Below are 21,348 nucleotides of genomic sequence, written 5' to 3'. Positions count from 1 at the left end.
TAATTTCTGTCTGGTTTTGCACTTTCTGCAAAGCCTTTATGACTTTATAAGTACATCAACTACATTTTCAAAATATTTTACTTCAAAAAAATTTTTATGGATACAATGACTCATCCATACAGCTTAACATGCTTATTGTTGCATTATGGTGGTATGTACACTACCGTTTAAAAGTTTGGGGTCACCCAGAAAATTGTGTTTTTCATGAAAACTTATACTTTTATTAATCAAATGAGTTGCCAAATGAATTTAAAATCTAGTCCAGACATTGACAAGGTTCGAAAAAAAGATTTTTATTTGAAATAATAATTTTCTCCTTCAAACTTTGCTTTCGTCAAAGAATGCTCCCTTTGCAGCAATTACAGCATTGCAGACCTTTGGCATTCTAGCAGTTAATTTGCTGAGGTAATCTGGAGAAATTTCCCCCATAATTCCAGAAACCCCTCCCACAAGTTGGTTTGGCTTGATGGGCACTTTTTGCGTACCATACGGTCAAGCTGCTCCCACAACAGCTCAATGGGGTTGAGATCTGGTGACTGTGCTGGCCACCTCATTACAGATAGAATACCAGCTTCCTGCTTCTTCCCTAAATAGTTCTTGTATAATTTGGAGGTGTGCTTTGGGTCATTGTCCTGTTGTAGGATGAAATTAGCTCCAATCAAGCGCTGTCCGCAGGGTATGGCACGGTGTTGCAAAATGGAGTGATAGCCTTACTTATTCAAAATCCCCTTTACCTTGTACAAATCTCCCACTTTACCAACACCAAAGCAACCCCAGACCATCACATTACCTCCACTATGCTTGACAGATGACATCAGACACTCTTCCAGCATCTTTTCAGTTGTTCTGCGTCTCACAAATGTTCTTCTGTGTCATCCAAATACTGCAAACTTGGATTCGTCTGTCCATAACACTTTTTACCAATCTTCTTCTGTCCAATATCTGTGTTCTTTTGCCCATATTAATCTTTTCCTTTTATTAGCCAGTCTCAGATTTGGCTTTTTCTTTGCCACTCTGCCCTGAAGGCCAGCATCCCGGAGTCACCTCTTGACTGTAGATGTTGATACTGGCGTTTTGCCTGTACTATTTAATGAAACTGCCAGTTGAGGACCTGTGAGGAGTCGATTTCTCAAACTACAGACTCTAATGTACTGGTCTTGTTGCTCAGTTGCGCAGCGGGGCCTCCCACTTCTCTTTCTCCTCTGGTTAGAGCCTGTTTGTGCTCTCCTCTAAAGGGAGTAGTGCACACCGTTGTAGGAAATCTTCAGTTTCTTGGCAATTTCTTGCATGGAATAGCCTTCATTTCTAAGAACAAGTATAGACTGTCGAGTTTCACATGAAAGTTCTTTTTTTCTGGCCATTTTGAGAGTTTAATGGAACCAAAAAATGTAATGCTCCAGATTCTCAACTAGCTCAAAGGAAGGTCAGGTTTATAGCTTCTCTAATCAGCCAAACTGTTTTAAGCTGTGCTAGCATACTTGCACAATGGTTTTCAAGGGTATTCTAACCATCCATTAGCCTTCTTACGCAGATAGCAAACACAAAGTACCATAAGAACACTGGAGTGATGGTTGTTGGAAATGGGCCTTTATACACCTATGAAGTTATTGCATTACAAACCAGACGTTTGCTGCTAGAATAGTCATTTACCAAATTAATAATGTATAGAGTGTATTTCTGAATCATTTAATGTTAGCTTCATGCAAAAAACTGTGATTTTCTTTCAAAAATAAGAAAATTTCTAAGTGACCCTAAACTTTTGAATGGAAGTGTACATATGCAATGGCATGTAAAAGTTTGGTCATCCCTGGTAAAATTTGCTTTTACTGAGAACAGTTAAACAATTTGAAGATGATATGTTCTCTAAAAGGACTAAAGTTAAAGATGACACATTTCCTTTGTATTTTAGAAAAAATAAATATATTGTCATTTTTTACATTTAAAAAAATACAAAAAGGAAAATGGGCAGATACAAAGGTTTGGGCATCCTTGGTCAAAATAACCTGACCAGGTTCAAACTTATATTTATTCTGCCTTGTGAGTCACAGGCATGCTGCTGTGACCACAAGGCACTCCAACGGATCTAATACACTTCTGAGCGCATCCTGGGGGACACATAGCGACCCTCACATATGACACCAGTCACTGCCTCACAGAAGCTAGCATTAAATGATTCAGAAGTACACCCTATATATTGTTAATTCTAGCTGCAAACGTCTGGTTTGTAATGCAATATCTTCATAGGTGTATATAGGCCCATTTTCAACAACCATCACTCCAGTGTTTTTATGGTACTTTGTGTTTGCTAACTATGTAAAAAGGTTAATGGATGGTTAGAATACCCTTGAAAAACCTTGTGCAAATATGTTAGCACAGCTGAAAACAGTTTGGCTGATTAGAGAAGCTATAAACCTGACCTTCCTTTGAGCTAGTTGAGAATCTGGAGCATTACATTTGTTGGTTCCATTAAACTCTCAAAATGGCCAGAAAAAAAGAACTTTCATGGGAAACTCGACAGTCTATTCTTGTTCTTAGAAATGAAGGCTATTCCATGCAAGAAATTGCCAAGAAACTGAAGATTTCCTACAACAGTGTGTACTACTCCCTTTAGAGGAGAGCACAAACAGGCTCTAACCAGAGGAGAAAGAGAAGTGGGAGGCCCCGCTGCGCAACTGAGCAACAAGACCAGTACATTCCTGTTAACTGCAATTTCTCAATTACATTTCAAACTGATGAAAGGGCAACTTGAAAATGCTTTGCTATCTTCTCATAGCCTTCTCCTGCTTTGTGGGCCTCCACCCTGCAGGCCTCCACCCAGACGCGTAGAAGAACCCATCGTTGCTGTTTTTTGGCTGGGTTTTTATAAAGCTGGAAAATTTGCTTCACCTACCCTTTCCTAATGATAGTGAACAAGCCATAACCCTAACAGGTTAATTAAGGTCTGAAACATTGGTCAAAAGTATCTGAGCACATAAATCTCCAAGGATGCCCAAACCTTTGTATCTGCCCATTTTCCTTTTTGTATTTATTTAAATGTAAAAAATGACAATATATTTATTTTTTCTAAAATACAAAGGAAATGTGTCATCTTTAACTTTAGTCCTTTTAGAGAACATATCATCTTCAAATTGTTTAACTGTTCTCAGTAAAAGCAAATTTTACCAGGGATGACCAAACTTTTACATGCCATTGCATATGTACACTTCCGTTCAAAAGTTTAGGGTCACTTAGAAATTTTCTTATTTTTGAAAGAAAATCACAGTTTTTTGCATGAAGCTAACATTAAATGATTCAGAAATACACTCTATACATTATTAATTTGGTAAATGACTATTCTAGCTGCAAACGTCTGGTTTGTAATGCAATATCTTCATAGGTGTATAAAGGCCCATTTCCAACAACCATCACTCCAGTGTTCTTATGGTACTTTGTGTTTGCTAACTGCGCAAGAAGGCTAATGGATGGTTAGAATACCCTTGAAAACCATTGTGCAAGTATGCTAGCACAGCTTAAAACAGTTTGGCTGATTAGAGAAGCTATAAACCTGACCTTCCTTTGAGCTAGTTGAGAATCTGGAGCAAAACATTTGTTGGTTCCATTAAACTCTCAAAATGGCCAGAAAAAAAGAACTTTCATGTGAAACTCGACAGTCTATTCTTGTTCTTAGAAATGAAGGCTATTCCATGCAAGAAATTGCCAAGAAACTGAAGATTTCCTACAACAGTGTGTACTACTCCCTTCAGAGAAGAATACAAACAGGCTCTAACCAGAGGAGAAAGAGAAGTGGGAGGCCCCGCTGCACAGCTGAGCAACAGGACAAGTACATTAGAGTCTGTAGTTTGAGAACGCGACGCCTCACAGGTCCTCAACTGGCAGCTTCATTAAATAGTACACACAAAAGGTCAGTGTCAATGACCAAAGTGAAGAGGCGACCCTGGGGTGCTGGCCTTCAGGCAGAGTGGCAAGGAAAAAGCCAAATCTGAGACTGGCTAATAAAAGGAAAAGATAAATATGGGCAAAGCAGACATCCAAATTATGCAAGAACTATTTAGGGAAGAAGCAGGCAACTGGTATTCTATCTGTTATACCTGTAATGGAGTGGCCAGCGCAGTCACCAGATCTCAACCCCATTGAGCTGTTGTGGGAACAGCTTGACCATATGGTACGCAAAAAGTGCCCATAAAGCCAAACCAATTTGTGGGAGGGGCTTCTGGAAACATGGGCTGAAATTTCTCCAGATTACCTCAGCAAATTAACTACTAGAATGCCAAAGGTCTGCAATGCTGTAATTGCTGCAAAGGGAGCATTGTTTGACGAAAGCAAAGTGTGATGGTGTGATATGTTATGTGGATGTCATTTTTTGTATATTCCTATTTTTAACAATTCCAGTTATTTTCATATTGTTTTTCTTATTACATTGTAAGCCTACAGCCTCACTATATCTGTCTCTTGATGACCCCCTGTAGTGCATTAATCCCTAAGGCCCTTTGTTCTCTTCTGGAAGGCAACTTGTTTGACTACCCCTGGACAAGGAAGGGGGAGGGGGGAAGAATGGCAGCTGGACAAGTCAGTTCCGGTAGAGACAAGATGGTGAAAAGGCTGCATTTCAGAGAGAAGGACCCATTTTATCCTCTGGTGCTAGAGTTGAATTCTCGTTTCCCTGGACATTTTATCCTGTTACTGGACTGCATTCTCATTCTGGACTATCTTATCCTTTGTGGGGTGGACTGAATATGGACCTTTTCGTCTTTTTGCCTGAATAAAGGTCTTGGAATTGTTCACTCTTCCCTTGCTCTGTTGATTGTGTGATACCAGAGAAGGACCCCGTGACAACTGGTGGCAGCAGTGGGATCAACAGAGCATCACCCAATGGAGAACCACCCACAGAGTGAGTACAGAAATTGGACTGTATGCAGTTTAGAGGAGAGAGCCAGAGACCTGGGCCTGAACTACCAGGGACTGACTAAAGAGGCCTTAATCGATCTACTGGTGGGCGCTAGCCCGGCCACCTCCTCCCAGATGTCTGAAGGACGAGCACTGGAGACAGGGATCCCCATCCAGAAAAGCCAGTGGTTGGTGTGGTATGAAGAAGAGATGGCGGTTCTGGGCCCCGGCGTCTCTCAGGAGTACAAGGAGGAGGCTGCCCGCCGGGCACAGCGGAGACAGGAAGCAATGGAGCTTGAAAAAGGGAGTAACGCTATGTGGAGTGTAACCCCAAAAATCCGGGAGCCTGTACGGATCACCCAGACAGAGTTTAAGCCATTTGATGAGGCTTCTGGAGATGTGGAGGGGCTCTTCAAAGACTTTGAGCAGCAGTGTGCTGTGATGGAGGTGCCCCACTCTAGCTGGATGCGTTTGTTAGTGGGGCTCCTGAACGGAAGCTTGGCGGAGGCTTACCGAACCATTGATGCACTGCGGAATCGGGATTATAACATTGTAAAGCGGACTATCCTGGATTACCATGCTATCACCCCAGACTCATATAGGGCCAAGTTCCGAGACCTCCCATGCACCACGGGGGGATCGTTTAGGATGTATGCACATAAGATGTCCGAGGCATGTCGGAGATGGCTGGAAGCAGAAAACACCTTTACTGTAGAAGATGTTATACAGGCGTTCCTTATAGAACAATTTCTTGCCAAGTGCCCTGCAGAGGTACGGGAATGGGTCCGGGAGCGCACGCCGTGTACCGTGGATAGAGCTGCAGCCCTGGCCGATGAAGCCCTTACTATCCGGCCGCAATGGAGGAGGCTTCTGGACAATGAACCACGGCCTGCTCCCGCGCCCCGTCCCCCTCCAATTATATCTGCCCTTCCACCTAGTCGCAAGCCGATGACAATCACGCCTCACAATCCTAGGCCCCAACAGTTCCGACTACGACCTGGGGGTATCACAGAGAGGAGGTGTTATGGGTGTGGGCAACCTGGACATTTGCAGTCTGGCTGTCCCTCCAGGATTCGGAGGGAGCCCCACGCAGCCCCACCTCATCCAGTGCATCTTGTACATTCCACCACACCTGAGGAAGAGCTACCACCACCCCCACCAGAGTGGACCAGCGACCACGGCACCATAGATACCCCTCCTGGAGTGTACGGACTCCGGCCTCTGTCCTTTAGCTACTCAGAGCAACGGCAACGCCACCTGCAGAATGTCTTTATTGATGGATACAAAGTGTCAGGATTTAGAGACACGGGGGCATTCTTGACTATCGCTGACCCCCGTGTGGTTCAACCCGAGGCAATTTACCAGGGTCCAGGAATTCCCATTGTCCTGGCGGGCGGTGCCCGCAAATATATACAGCGAGCTTCTGTGCGTTTGGATTATGGTTGTGGAGAAAAACTGTGTTGGATTGGAGTTATGGGAGTACTTCCTGCAGATATCCTCCTTGGGAACGACATTGGGGAGTTACAGTGCCCAATTTGTGACCACGTTAGACTTGAGCAAGGGGTACTGGCAGATACCCCTAACGGAGGATGCTCGGGAGCGCTCAGCCTTCATTACTCCATTTGGGCTTTATGAGTTCCTGGGAATGCCCTTTGGGATGAAAACTGCCCCCGCTACTTTCCAGAGACAGGTGGATCGACTGTTACAACAATGTCAGGACTTTGCCTGTGCTTACTAGACGACATCGCCATTTTTAGCACAACCTGGGAGGAACATCTTAAACACTTGGGCATAGTCCTGGACTGTATCCTTACTGCAGGACTGACCATTCGCCCTGATAAGTGCCAAATAGGGATGGCTGAGGTGCAGTACCTCGGGCATAGAGTAGGGGGTAGGACACTAAGACCTGAGCCTGCCAAGGTGGAAGCCATTAGCAACTGGTGTAGACCCCAGACTAAAAAGCAGGTACTTACGTTTTTAGGAACTGCTGGTTACTATCGCAAATTTGTTTCTAATTTCAACACCTTGGCCAAGCCCCTAACTGACCTGACCCGCAAGAACATGCCTAGGAATGTGACGTGGACGACGGCATGCGAGGATGTCTTTTCAGCGTTAAAGACTGCCCTCGTCACTGTTCCTGTCTTGGCTGCCCCGGATTATAAACGCAGGTTCCTCGTGCAGACAGATGCATCCACCTTTGGGATTGGGGCAGTACTTAGCAAAGTGAACGCCGCCGGAGAAGAACATCCTGTTCCTTTTGCCAGTCGGAAACTACTGGATTGGGAAGTTGCCTATGCCACTATTGAAAAGGAGTGCCTTGCCATCATATGGGCGCTAAAAAAATTGCAGCCCTACTTGTATGGCAGAGACTTTACAATTGTTACAGACCACAACCCCCTCACATGGCAGAATCGCGTATCAGGGGACAATGGAAGATTGCTGCGGTGGAGCTTGTCCTTACAACCCTACAGCTTCTCCATCCAATACAAGCGAGGAAGCCAACACCAGAACGCCGATGGACTGTCTCGACAAGAAGAACCATAGGCTCCCCAGGCCGACCTACCCCTGCCACTGTACAAGGAATTATAACTAACTGAGCAATGTGGACTAAAGTGAGAAGGCCAGAGGTCTGTGTAGACCTCATGGCGTGCTCAATTATTATGGGGGGGAGAGGTTGTGATGGTGTGATATGTTATGTGGATGTCATTTTTTTTATATTCCTATTTTTAACAATTCCAGTTATATTCATAGTGTTTTTCTTATTACATTGTAAGCCTACAGCCTCACTGTATCTGTCTCTTGATGACCCCCTGTAGTGCATTAATCCCTAAGGCCCTTTGTTCTCTACTGGGAGGCAACTTGTTTGACTACCCCTGGACAAGGAAGGGGGTGGGGGGAAGAACGGCAGCTGGACAAGTCAGTTCCGGTAGAGACAAGATGGTGAAAAGGCTGCATTTCAGAGAGAAGGACCCATTTTATCCTCTGGTGCTAGAGTTGGATTCTCATTTCCCTGGACATTTTATCCTGTTACTGGACTGCATTCTCATTCTGGACTATCTTATCCTTTGTGGGGTGGACTGAATATGGACCTTTTCGTATTTTTGCCTGAATAAAGGTCTTGGAATTGTTCACTTTTCGCTTGCTCTGTTGATTGTGTGATACCAGAGAAGGACCCCGTGACACAAAGTTTGAAGGAGAAAATTATTATCTATATATATAAAACTGAATGTATATATGTGTGTATCACCAACCAATCATGAAGCATCTTTCATTTCACCAGAGCTGTTCAAAAGAAGCTGAGCTGTGATTGGTTGCTATGAGAAACAGTTTTCCTTGCAACCAATCACTAAGCATCTCTCATTTCTCCAGAGCTGGTTAAAAGAAGCTGAGCTGTGATTTGTTGCTATGAGCAAGTTTTCCCACTTGACAACACCTCAGCAGACGGATCTGTCGCAGCAGCCAGTGTATGAAATTTAAAGGAACAGAACTCTGGAAAAAGGGAGAGAGAAGACCCCAGGGTCTTTTAAAGGGATCATTGGTATGGAAGTTAGAGTAAATCCGCTCTGCGATTTGGTTCTGACCCCAGGCCTCTCTTAAAGGGATCCCCGGTATGGAAGTCAGGGCAATTGCCTTCAAATGCTCTGGTACTGAACCCAGGCTCTCTTAAAGGGATCTCCTGTATGGAAGATAGGGCTAATCCCTCAGCGCTGTGATTCTGACCCAAGAGTTCTATTAAAGGGATCATTGGTATGCAAGTAAGGGCAAATCCACTCAGCGCTCTGGATCTGATCCCAGGCTCTCTTAAAGGGATCCCCTGTATGGAAATTGGTACAAATCCACTCAGCTCTCTGGTTCTGACCCAAAGCCCCTCTTAAAGGGATCCCCGGTATGGAAGTGAGGACAAATCCACTCTGCACTTTGGTACTGACCCCAGGCCTCTCTTAAAGGGATCCCCGGTATGAAAGTGAGGGCAAATCCACTCTGCGCTTTGGTACTGACCCCAGGCCTCTCTTAAAGGGATCCCGGTATGGAAGGTAGGACCGTCCCACTCAGCGCTCTGGTTATGATCCCAGACTGATGGGTTGATGTGGGATATTAGGGGTAGTAGTCCGGTGGCTCTGGCTGATGGGATGATGTAGGATATTAGGGGGAGTAGTCTGGAGGCTCTTGCTGACGGAATGATGTGGGATATTAGGGGGAGTAGTCCGGTGGCTCTGGCTGACGTGATGATGTGGGATATTATGGGTAGTAGTCCGGCGGCTGTGACAGGATGATGTGGGATATTAGTGGCAGTTGTCTGGTGGCTTTGGCTGATGGATGATGCAGGATATTATGGGTAGTAGTTCGGCGGCTGTGACGGGATGATGTGGGATATTAGTGGTAATTGTCCAGTGGCTCTGACTGATGGGATGATGTGGGATGAAACTGAATGGGAGGAGACACAGATTGGATATTAGAAAAAGCTTTTTGACAGAGTGATCAATGAGTGGAACAGGCTGCCACGAGAGGTGGTGAGTTCTCCTTCAATAGAAATCTTCAAACAGAGGCTGGTAGATATCTGTCTGGGATGATTTAGCGAATCCTGCTTTGAGCAGGGGGTTGGACCAGATGGCCCAGGAGGTCCCTTCCAACTCTACGATTCTATGATTCCATGATTAGGGATAGTAGTCTGGTGACTTTGACGGGATGATGTGGGACATTAGGGGTAGTAGTCCGGTGGCACTGGCTGATGGGGCGATGTGGGATATTAAGGGTAGTAGTCCGGTAGCTCTGGCTGATGGGATGATGTGGGATATTATAGTGAATGTGACTATGTGGAGTGGGCGGGGCTCTACACTGAGCTTTATATATATAGATATAATCATTATAATTTGCTATAACTAACCGTAGTTACTATGCCCGGGCAGCGCCGGGCTCTTCAGCTAGTTTCAAATAAAAATCTTATTTTTGAACCTTGTCAATGTCTGGACTAGATTTTAAATTCATTTGGCAATTCATTTGATTAATAAAAGTATGAGTTTTCATGGAAAACACAAAATTGTCTGGTCGACCCTAAACTTTTGAACGGTATTGTATGTATGTATATGTATTTTTATACAGTATACAGGTATTCAGCGTATATACAGTACTGCATTGTGTATATATAGAAATACATATATATATATATGTACTGTATACATACACACACATATATACACATAAGAATACATCTACATGTCTGTATGTGCAGCATACATATATGTGATATGTGTATATATACAGCACTGTACAGTGTGTGTATGAGTGTTTGTGTGTGTTTATATGTATATATAAAGCATACAGTACTATATGGTGTTTGTGTGTGTGTATATGTATTTGTATTAATATATATTTTGTTTTGGGTTATTTTTCTGATTAAATGTATTGAGGAAAGGTTTACATTCTGTATGTACTTTGTGGTTGTGTTATCTTATAGTGCCACATTATTGCTTTTGGTGCTTCCACATAAAACTGTGAGTGATGGATAATGTTTCCATGTTAAGTACCTTAGCTCAAGTTCTATATAATTGAATGTGGGGAAGATAAAGTTCTGCAGAAGAGGTGCGGTGTTTCATAGGAAGTGGTGTTTTACTTTTAACAAAGAGGCCTTTTGTGCCAGAAAGCGTCGTCACGGTGCAACCTCAATGAAGTCAGCCAAACCCTGAGGACAGTTTGACATCCATTTGCACTCCTCTATTCAGTTATTGAAAATAGTATTTTCATAGACTAACACTTTGGTTTATGTTTCAACCTCTTCCCACAGATATTGGGTCTTCTAGGTCTGACTCAACCAAGTTTTCTAGGTATTGTTACAAAGTGTTGTTCCAAATATTTTTGTGTTTTTCAACAATCAAGTATAAAACATGATAATATGTTCATTTTTTTCAGGGCAGCCATCTATACAGGGATCCTTCGAGTTACATTGCCATCAGATTACAAAATGTTCATTAGTAAATTAGTTATCCAGTCAATATCTGCAGAGCAGTGTTAGAGATGGGGTGTTGTGTACTGGGCAGACTTGCATTATTTTGATTGTTGTGAAAGAATTCAGGAGGTTGCACAAAGAAATGAAAAACTGAGCAGCACCTTTAAACACAATAAAGCAAGTGTGAACAGGTGCAAGCTGCTAAAAGTGTAAATATATACAGAATAAAGAATACAGCAGCACTCTGTATGCGCTAAGGTGTATGCAAGCAATGAATATGTGGATTTCGGACTGCATTACTGCTATATAGAATACTAGCTGAAGAGCCCGGCGCTGCCCGGGCATAGTAACTAACTGTGGTTAGTTATAGCAAATTATAATTATCCTCCATCCCATAGTCCCATGCCCATATACCCATCACACATCCTCCATCCCATAGTCCCGTGCCCATATACCCATCATACATATCCACGATCCCATAGGCCCGTGCCCATATACCCATCATACATATCCTCCATCCCATAGTCGAGTGCCCCTATACCCATCACACATCCTCCATCCCATAGTCCCATGCCCATATACCCATCACACATCCTCCATCCCATAGTCCCATGCCCATATACCCATCATACATATCCGCCATCCCATAGTTCCGTGCCCATATACCCGTCATACATATCCTCCATCCCATAGTCCAGTGCCCATATACCCATCACACATCCTCCATCCCATAGTCCCGTGCCCATATATCCATCATACATATCCTCCATCCCATAGTTCTGTGCCCATATACCCCTCATACATATCCTCCATCCCATAGTCCAGTGCCCATATACCCATCACACATCCTCCATCCCATAGTCCCGTGCCCATATACCCATCATACATATCCTCCATCCCATAGTCCAGTGCCCATATACCCATCAATCATATCCTCCATCCCATAGTCCAGTGCCCATATACCCATCAATCATATCCTCCATCCCATAGGCCCGTGCCCATATACCCATCACACATCCTCCATCCCATAGTCCCATGCCCATATACCCATCACACATCCTCCATCCCATAGTCCCATGCCCTTATACACATCATACATATTCGCCATCCCATAGTCCCGTGCCCATATACCCGTCATACATATCCTCCATCCCATAGTCCAGCGTCCATATTCCCATCACACATCCTCCATCCCATAGTCAACCATTATGACATCATAGTGAGCAGTGGGGCTTGCAACCTATGATGACATCAGCGTCGCCATGGCAACCATTATGACATCATAATGAGGGGCGGGGCTTGATACACACACACTTTTTCCCCATTATGTAGATAGGGGCAAAATTGTTTGGTGAATTGGAACGCGCGGGGTTAACATTTCACCTCACAACATAGCCTAGGACACTCTCGGGGTCCAGACGTGTGACTGTGCCAAATTTTGTGGCTGTAGATGCGACAGTGTGGATGCCAATCCCGGACATACACACATACATACATACATACATACACACACTTGAGCTTTATATATTAGATACATATAAAATGAAGGTATTTGGCCAATTCCTGTGTGCCCACCTCCTAAAACGACAAATTAAATGGACATGTAGGATCCAATATATAATCTATATAATACAATCACAGTAGCTTGTACCTGTTCACATTTGCTTCATTCTGTTAGCAAGTGTTGGTGAGTTTTTTCTTTTTTGTTTTATACTATGGTGACTACCTACTTAGTTGGCTGAGCACTCCTCCCATCAGTCTCAGCCTGTTTTCAATTAGCATTTGATCATACATGCCTTTTAAATTTGGAGACTTTCATCCTGGAAGAGGCATATCTCATAGAATAGAAATAGCATCAAGTGGCGTAACTTGAAGCTCATGGGCACCAAAGCAAAATCTCCTACAGCGCCCCAAATATTGTACGTTTTTAATAGTAATAGTCTTTTCATACGGGCCAAAGGGACCTTTTTGGGACCCTTAAGCTCCAGGGCCTGGGTGCAATTGATACCCCTGCACCTATCATAGTTATGCCCATGATAGCGTCCCATCATACAAAAAGTTGCCTCTTGTGGTTGGTGGGTATACACAAGAATTATAGGGGTTGTCCTCTTTCAAAAAAGTACCGGAGCTCAACCATTTTATTGAGGTAGAGAGCTTGAACCCCTGCTCTTAGTTATTGGCTGTATTCTGTAGACAACAACAGACAACAGAGCATCGGCAGACGCTCAACACTGGACAGGTGCAGAGTAAGTAAAGTCCCAAAGCTACAGTTTTGGAGTTTTTTTTACTACTGATAGAGCTTTCAGGAGGAACTTTACTGAAAAGGGACAACCACTTTAATGTCTCTTATATTAATCCTGAAATCCCCTTATCTTAATGACACCCCAGTATGGCATGAATTGGACATTCTCCATTTTTAATGATTACCATCGGTCAGTAAAAGCGAAACAATCAGAACTGACATGAATAGCCACAGAGAATACAGTAGAATTTGTGTGCAGTCAATTAAAAACACGTACGAAGAACACTGAGAAAACATTTTTGAGCAAAATTTGAGGACATTTATTAAGCTTTTTTTTGTCAGTGTTCTATATAAAGGATGAAATAATATTAAAAAATTATTTACTTTGCTTACTTTGAGCCAAAAGCTTTGATTTTTTTCCTCAATTTTACATCACTCTTGACTCTTTTCTGAAGAGTGATTGAGTCTTAGCAGAAAGGGGCACAGGACAACATTGGAAATCCAGATTTACCAGAATTTGTAGCCCCGATGGCACAGATTTCATGTTATTGTTCACAGACAGCCCAAAATTTGCCAAATGTATTAGGGGTCGTGCGCTGTGATTCATTGTTATTGCTATGGGCAGTAAAGGCAGTTCTTCTAGATAGCGTCCATAAATCTTCCTCATAGTCTTTTATTAGCTCATCTTGAAATACTTCTCTAAAAGATACTCTGCTAAAATCCTGATTGTAAAGAACACAAGTAATGAAACTGGTGAGTGAAAAGTTTTCAGAGGCTGGCACGTTGTTAATGGCTTTCCTAATATCTTCTATAAGAATTCCAAGGGGATGTCCACTACTTAGATACTAATGACGTCACATATCTATAAGAAAGGTCATCAATATTAGATCAGTGGTGGTCTGACACCTTTCAACTCCACCATTCAGCTGTTGTCAGCTCCAGTGTCGGCTGATGTAAACAGTCTACAGTGTGAATAGGACCTGAGCTGCAGATCTCGGCAATGGTCACTAAACAGTCTACAGAACTGTGCTGTTCTGACTCTGTACTTACCCGTAAACCACAGCTGATAACATCTGATCACTGGGGGTGCCGGGTGTGAGGCCCCTAATATATAAGCTCATCAATATCATAAGCGCAGGCAATCACTTTTGCCAGACATAAACTGCTGTATAATGTAATTCCCGAATTTAATATTTAGCCTGAATCTCCATGTTTATTATCATGATGTTCAGGGTCCAACAGTCTATGCTTTGTAAAGGGAGTCTGTGACTTCCAAAACGCAAATTAAACACCGTAAACATATATATGAGAATTGGCCACTATTACATTCATACTAGTAGTACATTTTAATGTTTGAGTGGCTGAGAAAATTACTTATTTAGTATAAAAATGAGGTAGCTCTGGTGCACCCTTGGAAGGACCAAGTGCTCAGCTTCAGTGCACCCTTGACAAGACCAAGGGATCAGCTTCGGTGCACCCTTGACCGGACCAAGGGTTCAGCTTCGGTGCACCCTTGGCAGGACCAAGGGCTCAGCTTCGGTGCCCCCTTGACAGGACCAAGGGATCAGCTTCGGTGCACCCTTGACCGGACCAAAGGCTCAGCTTCGGTGCACCCTTGACAGGACCAAGGGCTCAGCTTCGGTGCACCCTTGACCGGACCAAAGGTTCAGCATCGGTGCACCCTTGAAAGGACCAAGAGCTCACCTTCGGTGCACCCTTGAAAGGACCAAGCGCTCAGCTTCTGTGCACCCTTGACAGGACCAAAGGCTCAGCTTCGGTGCTCCCTTGACAGGACCAAGGGCTCAGCTTCGGTGCACCCCTGACCGGACCTAGGGCTCAGCTTCAGTGCTCCCTTGACAGGACCAAGGGATCAGCTTCAGGACACCCTTGACAGGAACAAAGACTCAGCGCACGATAAAGTCAGTTTTCTCTGCTGCAGATCTAGCAGAGCTCAATTGCTCTGATGTGTATAATCTGCCCACACCACAGCTTTCTGTGTACATTTTATAGAGACAGAGAGAGCTAGTCAGTGCTGGGAGTGAGTTTGGTCTACCCTGCACGTGCCAAGTGGTCCTGTAATGATAATCTCGTGCTGATAAAACACAATGTATTGAAACAGCAAAACACAACCCAGTAAGTGTTATAAACCCTGTAATTAGGTACCCAGTTCCTACATGTTGGTGCTCTCAGATTACATAGCAAAAACCTGCTGACAGATTCCCTTTAACCAAATAAAGTTTATTGAGGTGATAAAAAGAATTACATCTTGGTCAGATATAGCAAAACAAGATATTATATTCAAAGTAACACTTCAGAAATACAATAGAAGCATACTCTGCGCAGTGGTAACATCATTGAAAGGAGAAAATAATTACCAATATACACATTAGGGGGCACTCCAATATATACATTAGGGGGCACACATTCAAACATCAAACAGAAGCAACCACTTATTAGGGCGCAGTCAGACCGCTGTATAAATCGGACTGAGATCGAACCCGCAGGGCTCAGATTGGCTGTGTCTCTCCGAATCCGAGCATGACTGATGCTTAGAAATATATAAAGTAGTCATGCTCAGGCCTGGAAAGCAGCTGGCCAGTCCGTGAATTGCAGTCCGATCTCAGTCCGATTTTTAAGTCCTTTTGACTGTGCCCCTAATTACACAAAATGCGTAATCCTATTCACTGCATATCCGATCCACATAATAAAGAGCCATGCAATCAATTGCCCAATATCACTCAGACAATATAATGAGTAAGGGGTGACAATGGGTAATGTGCCTGAATGTAAAGTATTTACCTTTAGTGAGTGGCACCGCTAAAGCAGCTGGGACCAGTGCGTCTGCCTCGACGCGTGTTTCAGATGCTCGTCGTTCATCAGACGTCCTGACGAAGGACAAGCATCCGAAACGCGCGTCAGGGCAAACGCGCTGGTCCCAGCTGCTTTAGCGGTGCCACTCACTTGATACTTTACATTCAGGCACATTAACCATTGTCACCCCTTGCTCATGATATTGTCTGAGCGATATTGGGCAATTGATTGCATAGCTCTTTGTGGATCAGATATGCAGTGAATAGGATTATACAGGCATAGTGGCCTTTTAACTTTTTCTTGTTTCAGGTCTGGGTACCTTTTATCTGCATATGTATATGATATATTCATTTAATCTTTTGGCCATGATTCTCTTTGATCACCCTTCATCAAAGGTGTAATGGTTAGGCGGCTTGGGTCAGTGCGTTTTCTCCCATGGTGTGCAGTATGCCCGTGCCTGTATCCATTCTGTCATTGTCATTGTCTTTTACCTACTGTAATTTTGAATAAAGATTTTTCACTTTTCTACTAATGGATCTATGGTCGTTTGCTGTGGTTTTACCACTTCCCCCTTATGTGCTCCTAATTAGACTAGTTCAAACAATTATCATTGCTTGTTGTGCTTCATCATCTGATGAGCTAGAATCAGTGGCATAACTACAAAGTTATGGACCCCGGTGCAAACTTTCAAATGCCCCCCATGACAAAATACACGCACATCTCTGCTCCGTACACCTCGTACACGCGCGGCTCCACTCCGTACACCTCGTACACTCGCGGCTCCACTCCGTACACCTCATACACGCGCGGCTCCGCTCCATACACCTTGTACACGCGCGGCTCCGCTCCGTACACCTTGTACACGCGCAGCTCTGCTCCGTACACATCGTACACACGCGGCTCTGCTCCGTACACCTCGTACTCACACGGCTCCGCACACCTCGTAAACACACAGCTCCGCTCCGTACACATGCGGCTCCTCTCTGTACACCTCGTACACACGCGGCTTCGCTCACCTCGTACACACACGGCTCTGCTCCGTACACCTTGTAAATCCCTCCTGACCCCACACATAAACTTACCCTCATCCAGCACCATGACAACCAGCACATCACAGTCCTGTATACATGGAGGCTCCTGATCATGTGACCCCTGACTCCTCCCCTCCTGTGACCTCATTACAGGTCCTGTGCACACAGAACAGCCATCACGTCAGGCCATTTGCAGCCTGGCAGCCAATCAAAGCACGAAGCTGAACAGTAATGAGCGGCTGCAGCTCCCAGAGGCTGCCACTCCCCTGACACACCCTCTACACAGCCCCGACCTCTGCGACCATGGTAATTATGCCCCTGGCTAGAATGATACATATTCTCATATAAAGCCCAATCACAAGCCCTTCAGCAGGCTCCCAACTGCTATGATAACCCATTGTAACCCCATGGTTACACATGTGCATCAGCATCCCTGCCCTTTAAATCCTGCCGTCAGTGATGGATAGTAATATTGAAATGAATAAACAGCAGCCATTCCAACTAGATGTTACAAGCTGATGCAGACTGCACAGCACAGCCGACATCTGCCAAGTGCGGCTCCACTCCTGAACCTGCTCCATATACCCCCTGTGCTTATATGGACTAGAAAGCATAGCATGTTGGACCGTAAACATGCTAAATATTAGGGATTTACATAAGATAGTTTTCTGAATTTATAAGGAACCAATACATTTGAGCACGTAAATATTCTTTTAGAACTGTTGACTGTATTGGCATTTTCTATAAGTAATACGCTATTGATTTTTCTTCACACTGCTGCAGAGAGATAACACACCAGATCCTGACAGTCTACAACTAGAAGCCACATTTGATAACATCTTTGCATTTGGCTGTAGCAAACAGCGTGTTCTGACCAAAATAGACACGAATTACATGGACACCATGAACCACATCCTGAAGCTGGAAGTCTGTGATCTTCCACATGTAAGTCTGCAGTTTTATTAGTGCATTTGTACATATTTTAATTCTCTGCTCCTCTAGTAGAAAACTTTTTGCACTTACTTTTAGCCAATTGTTTTGTCTGGAAGCCATCTTCTTGGCAAGGAAGAACTTCTACAATCGAAGATTCAGCTAAGCATTTCTCCAGATGAGAACGACGACACGATGTTGGCTTTGGCCTTGTTTGATCATGGGGAAAGAGCAACACAAAATTATTCACTAAACTTACAGGTAAGAGTATTGGTTTAAAGGAAACAATAGAACTTACACTGAATTATTTTCCATTTACTATAGTAGCTTTCACAAGAAGACTATAACTACTTGAAATTCCATGTTCTCACCATCAAGTTCTTCTTGACATCCATGAAAACTGTTTAGATATTGGTGGAATTTTATCGGACTTTCCAGTTAAGCCTAGTTTCTTGTATGGCTGGGATTGTCCTTCCGTACAGTTTTAGGGTACATATTAAAATGTGAGAAATTAAGGGACACAGAACCCTATGTAGTTGGTAACTTTTGTTAACCCTTGAATATTTTAGTTTCAAGCATCATCTGCAGTTCAGATTGGTTTCAATGGAAAATACATGTCATCTCCTGCCATTCAGCAACTCCAGCTAGAGGGGAACTTTCATGACAATGACAAATGGACCGTGAGTGCTTCCAGTGAGCAGAGATGTTTTCAGATGAAATTTGGACAACACGTGACAGGTAGAGTATTTCACTACGTGAGATGAATAATGGATTCATTGAATTGTGACTTTTGTATAATTTGCATGGCTTTTAGATTTTATGGACCTCATTTTACAAATGATTTGCCAATCCCAACGTGTTTTTTTTACATATGTGATTCCTCTTATGTTTCCATTTTTGCTCGAGGATGTATTATTTTAATTTTCCATTTAATTTCTGACACAACAGCCCTTATGTCTAAACAGTTTAATGAACAAGAGAAATAATAAGAGTTTTTGATGAGTCAAAAAGTAAGAAAAGGTTGAATTCTAGAGATGGTTTTGAAGTGTAGGTGACATGAGGATATATTGGGTGAAAAAAATTGTTCCAAAATATGTCAGAAATGATGACATTTTTAAACATATGATCAAACATGTTAACTATAGGTTGTCTTTATTTCAATGATTCCTACAGCAGGAAAGGACTTTGATTAGTTTAGTCCTAATGTAATAAATAAAACTTTTATATATGACCCAGAAGTCATACACCGCTACTCTTTCTTGACTATGCAGTACTAATGCAAAGTAATTTGAAGTTCCTGAGCCTCAATTTGAAATCTGTCATAGCCCTCCCACTTACCTGCGATTTGCAATTTAAAATACTGCAGTTACAGGTGTGCTCTTGGACTATTCCACACCCCCTATAGGCACCTTCCCGATTGAAAAGAAAATGGGTATCCGGTTATTGGAGGGGGTGGGTCTGAAACTGAACAATATTTAGAATTTGTTTTCAACTGAACAAGTAAAATTGAGCCAAAAAGATGAAAATTTGGACTCTGTTTAAGCGCCTTTCCTGGAAACAATTGCGTGGTCTACTATGTCTGGCAAAAAAAAACACCAACAAACATTTATTTATTAACATACTCCTTTGACGTCATTTAGGTGAATTAATACATTTAGGGTCAGATTTGAATACTGTTTTTTGGTTTTCATATGCAACCCCAAGGCGAAATACTCAGTGGTAAGCATAAAGTGACATAGGCGTAATTTTCAGCAATAAGCGTAAAGTGATATAGGCAGAATTTTCAGAGATAAGCCTAAAATGATATAGGCAGATAAACATAAAGTGATATAAGCAGAATTCTCAGATGAAAACATAAAGTGATGTAAGTGGAATTCTCAGCGGTAAGTATAAAGTGATATAAATAGAGATGAGCGAATGTGGTCGGTGACACTGGAATATCGCTCAAGTATCTGGGTGCTCGGATATCGACAAGCATTGGCTGATACTCGGATTTGAAGCTTGAAGCCCCGCTCTGCGTGTTTGGCACCTGTTGCACAACCAATAAGCATGTGGTGGTTGCCTCCCAGTTACCGCAAGGCCATAGCCATCTTGGTAGTGGCTTTACTGTGATTGACTAGCTGCATTACCTCATCAGAGGTTATAAAAGAACTCGTGCCACTCTATTTGGCTCGCTGATGCTGTTGGACAGCACCGGGACAGTTATAATTGGAGGGAGAGAGCAGTTATCCAGGCCTATGTGTGCACCGTTTAATTAATCTGAGTCCTCTAGTGTTGATACTGGGGCTGATGGTGAACCATCATACTAACAGTACGTCTAAGGACTAATCTTGTGCTTTGCTGTTTGTATCAGATACATTCTGCACCCCACCCATTAGCCCAAGGGTGTTTATAATCAACTCTGATTCCTACCAGCTTCCTTTAATGTTTGTAACCCAAGAGAGACATGTTTGCCCATTCAGACTGTAGACTTTTATAACACAAGAGAGGCATTTATTAGATGATAGGGCCCATCAGAGAAGTGTCACCTTGTCGTGGCTGAAGGGCTCACATGAATTGGCCAATTTATACGCTAAGAACCTTTACTTTTGTAAGTAATTTTTTTTAAAAAATGTTTACTTTTTATTACAGTTTACTTAGCAATTATGATAGATTTTGTGTTTGCATGTGTATTGGTCTCTACAGAGTGCTGCTGCTGCGTTCCTCTATTTGCTCATTATGGATTCATTGCAGTAGGCACCTATTCATACTATATGGAGGTGCTGGTCAGGTTTTTTGTTCTGCATTTAGCCTGAGGTAAAAAAAAATTACTATAGTGTCATCCATAGAGTATTATATGCTTTGTGTTACATTACATTATGTTGGTATATAATACTTCAAAAAAAGTTGATTTTTTTTTTCTGGATTAAATAGTCATTGACAGAGTATTTTGTGCTTTCTGTTAAATTTTGGTGGTATATAACACTCCAAAAATGCATTGAAAAATGTTTCTGGATTGAATTAGTAATCCATACAGTTTAACATGCTTAGTGGGTAACAAGGCGTCAAAGTTGGCAGAATCCTACAAGACTCCTGGTTGAGAGACCTGAAGAATATCGAAGCCTGGCCAAGCTGGAACGACAGCGGAGGTGGCAGGAACCTGAGGTCCTGAACCGTCCACTTTCCCGGAACCTCCAAGGCCCGAACCCAGTGTGAAGCCTTCACTCCTGGGGTTCTTGTGGACTGTAGACAGGAGAGACAGGATCCATCAACTAAAACGTGGACTGCAGGGCTTAGCTGCTCGGAAGAGAGGAGGAGCTGAGCCAGGACCAGGGCTGGAGATATGCTAGGGGTCCACTAGCCATAAGGTACTGAGAGATGAAGGTCGTTACATACAACCGGCAGTGGAGATGAGGATCCATAGAAGAGTTTGGGACCCGTCATCACATCTCGTTAAACCAGCTGGGCAGTACAGATGGAACCCTTCCCTCGAAAGCTGCAAGAGCTGACAGCTTGAACCAGGGTTG

At 43.2% G+C, this 21,348-nt stretch overlaps 1 protein-coding gene across 1 annotated transcript in view; it reads left to right on the top strand.

The window, feature by feature from the left end:
* LOC141047663 (uncharacterized) overlaps positions 1-21,348 on the top strand; it is a 294,273-nt gene that overhangs the window by 216,988 nt on the left and 55,937 nt on the right. The window contains exons 38-40 of the mRNA XM_073542859.1: positions 17,696-17,857; positions 17,942-18,103; positions 18,412-18,580. Coding sequence (XP_073398960.1) covers positions 17,696-17,857; positions 17,942-18,103; positions 18,412-18,580 — 493 coding nt within the window. The remainder of the gene's footprint in view (positions 1-17,695; positions 17,858-17,941; positions 18,104-18,411; positions 18,581-21,348) is intronic.

This window comes from Dendrobates tinctorius, unplaced genomic scaffold, assembly GCF_039654945.1.
Source record: "Dendrobates tinctorius isolate UK_male_01 unplaced genomic scaffold, ASM3965494v1 ptg000129l, whole genome shotgun sequence".
NCBI lineage: Eukaryota > Metazoa > Chordata > Amphibia > Anura > Dendrobatidae > Dendrobates > Dendrobates tinctorius.
This window is presented reverse-complemented; position numbering and strand designations above follow the sequence as displayed.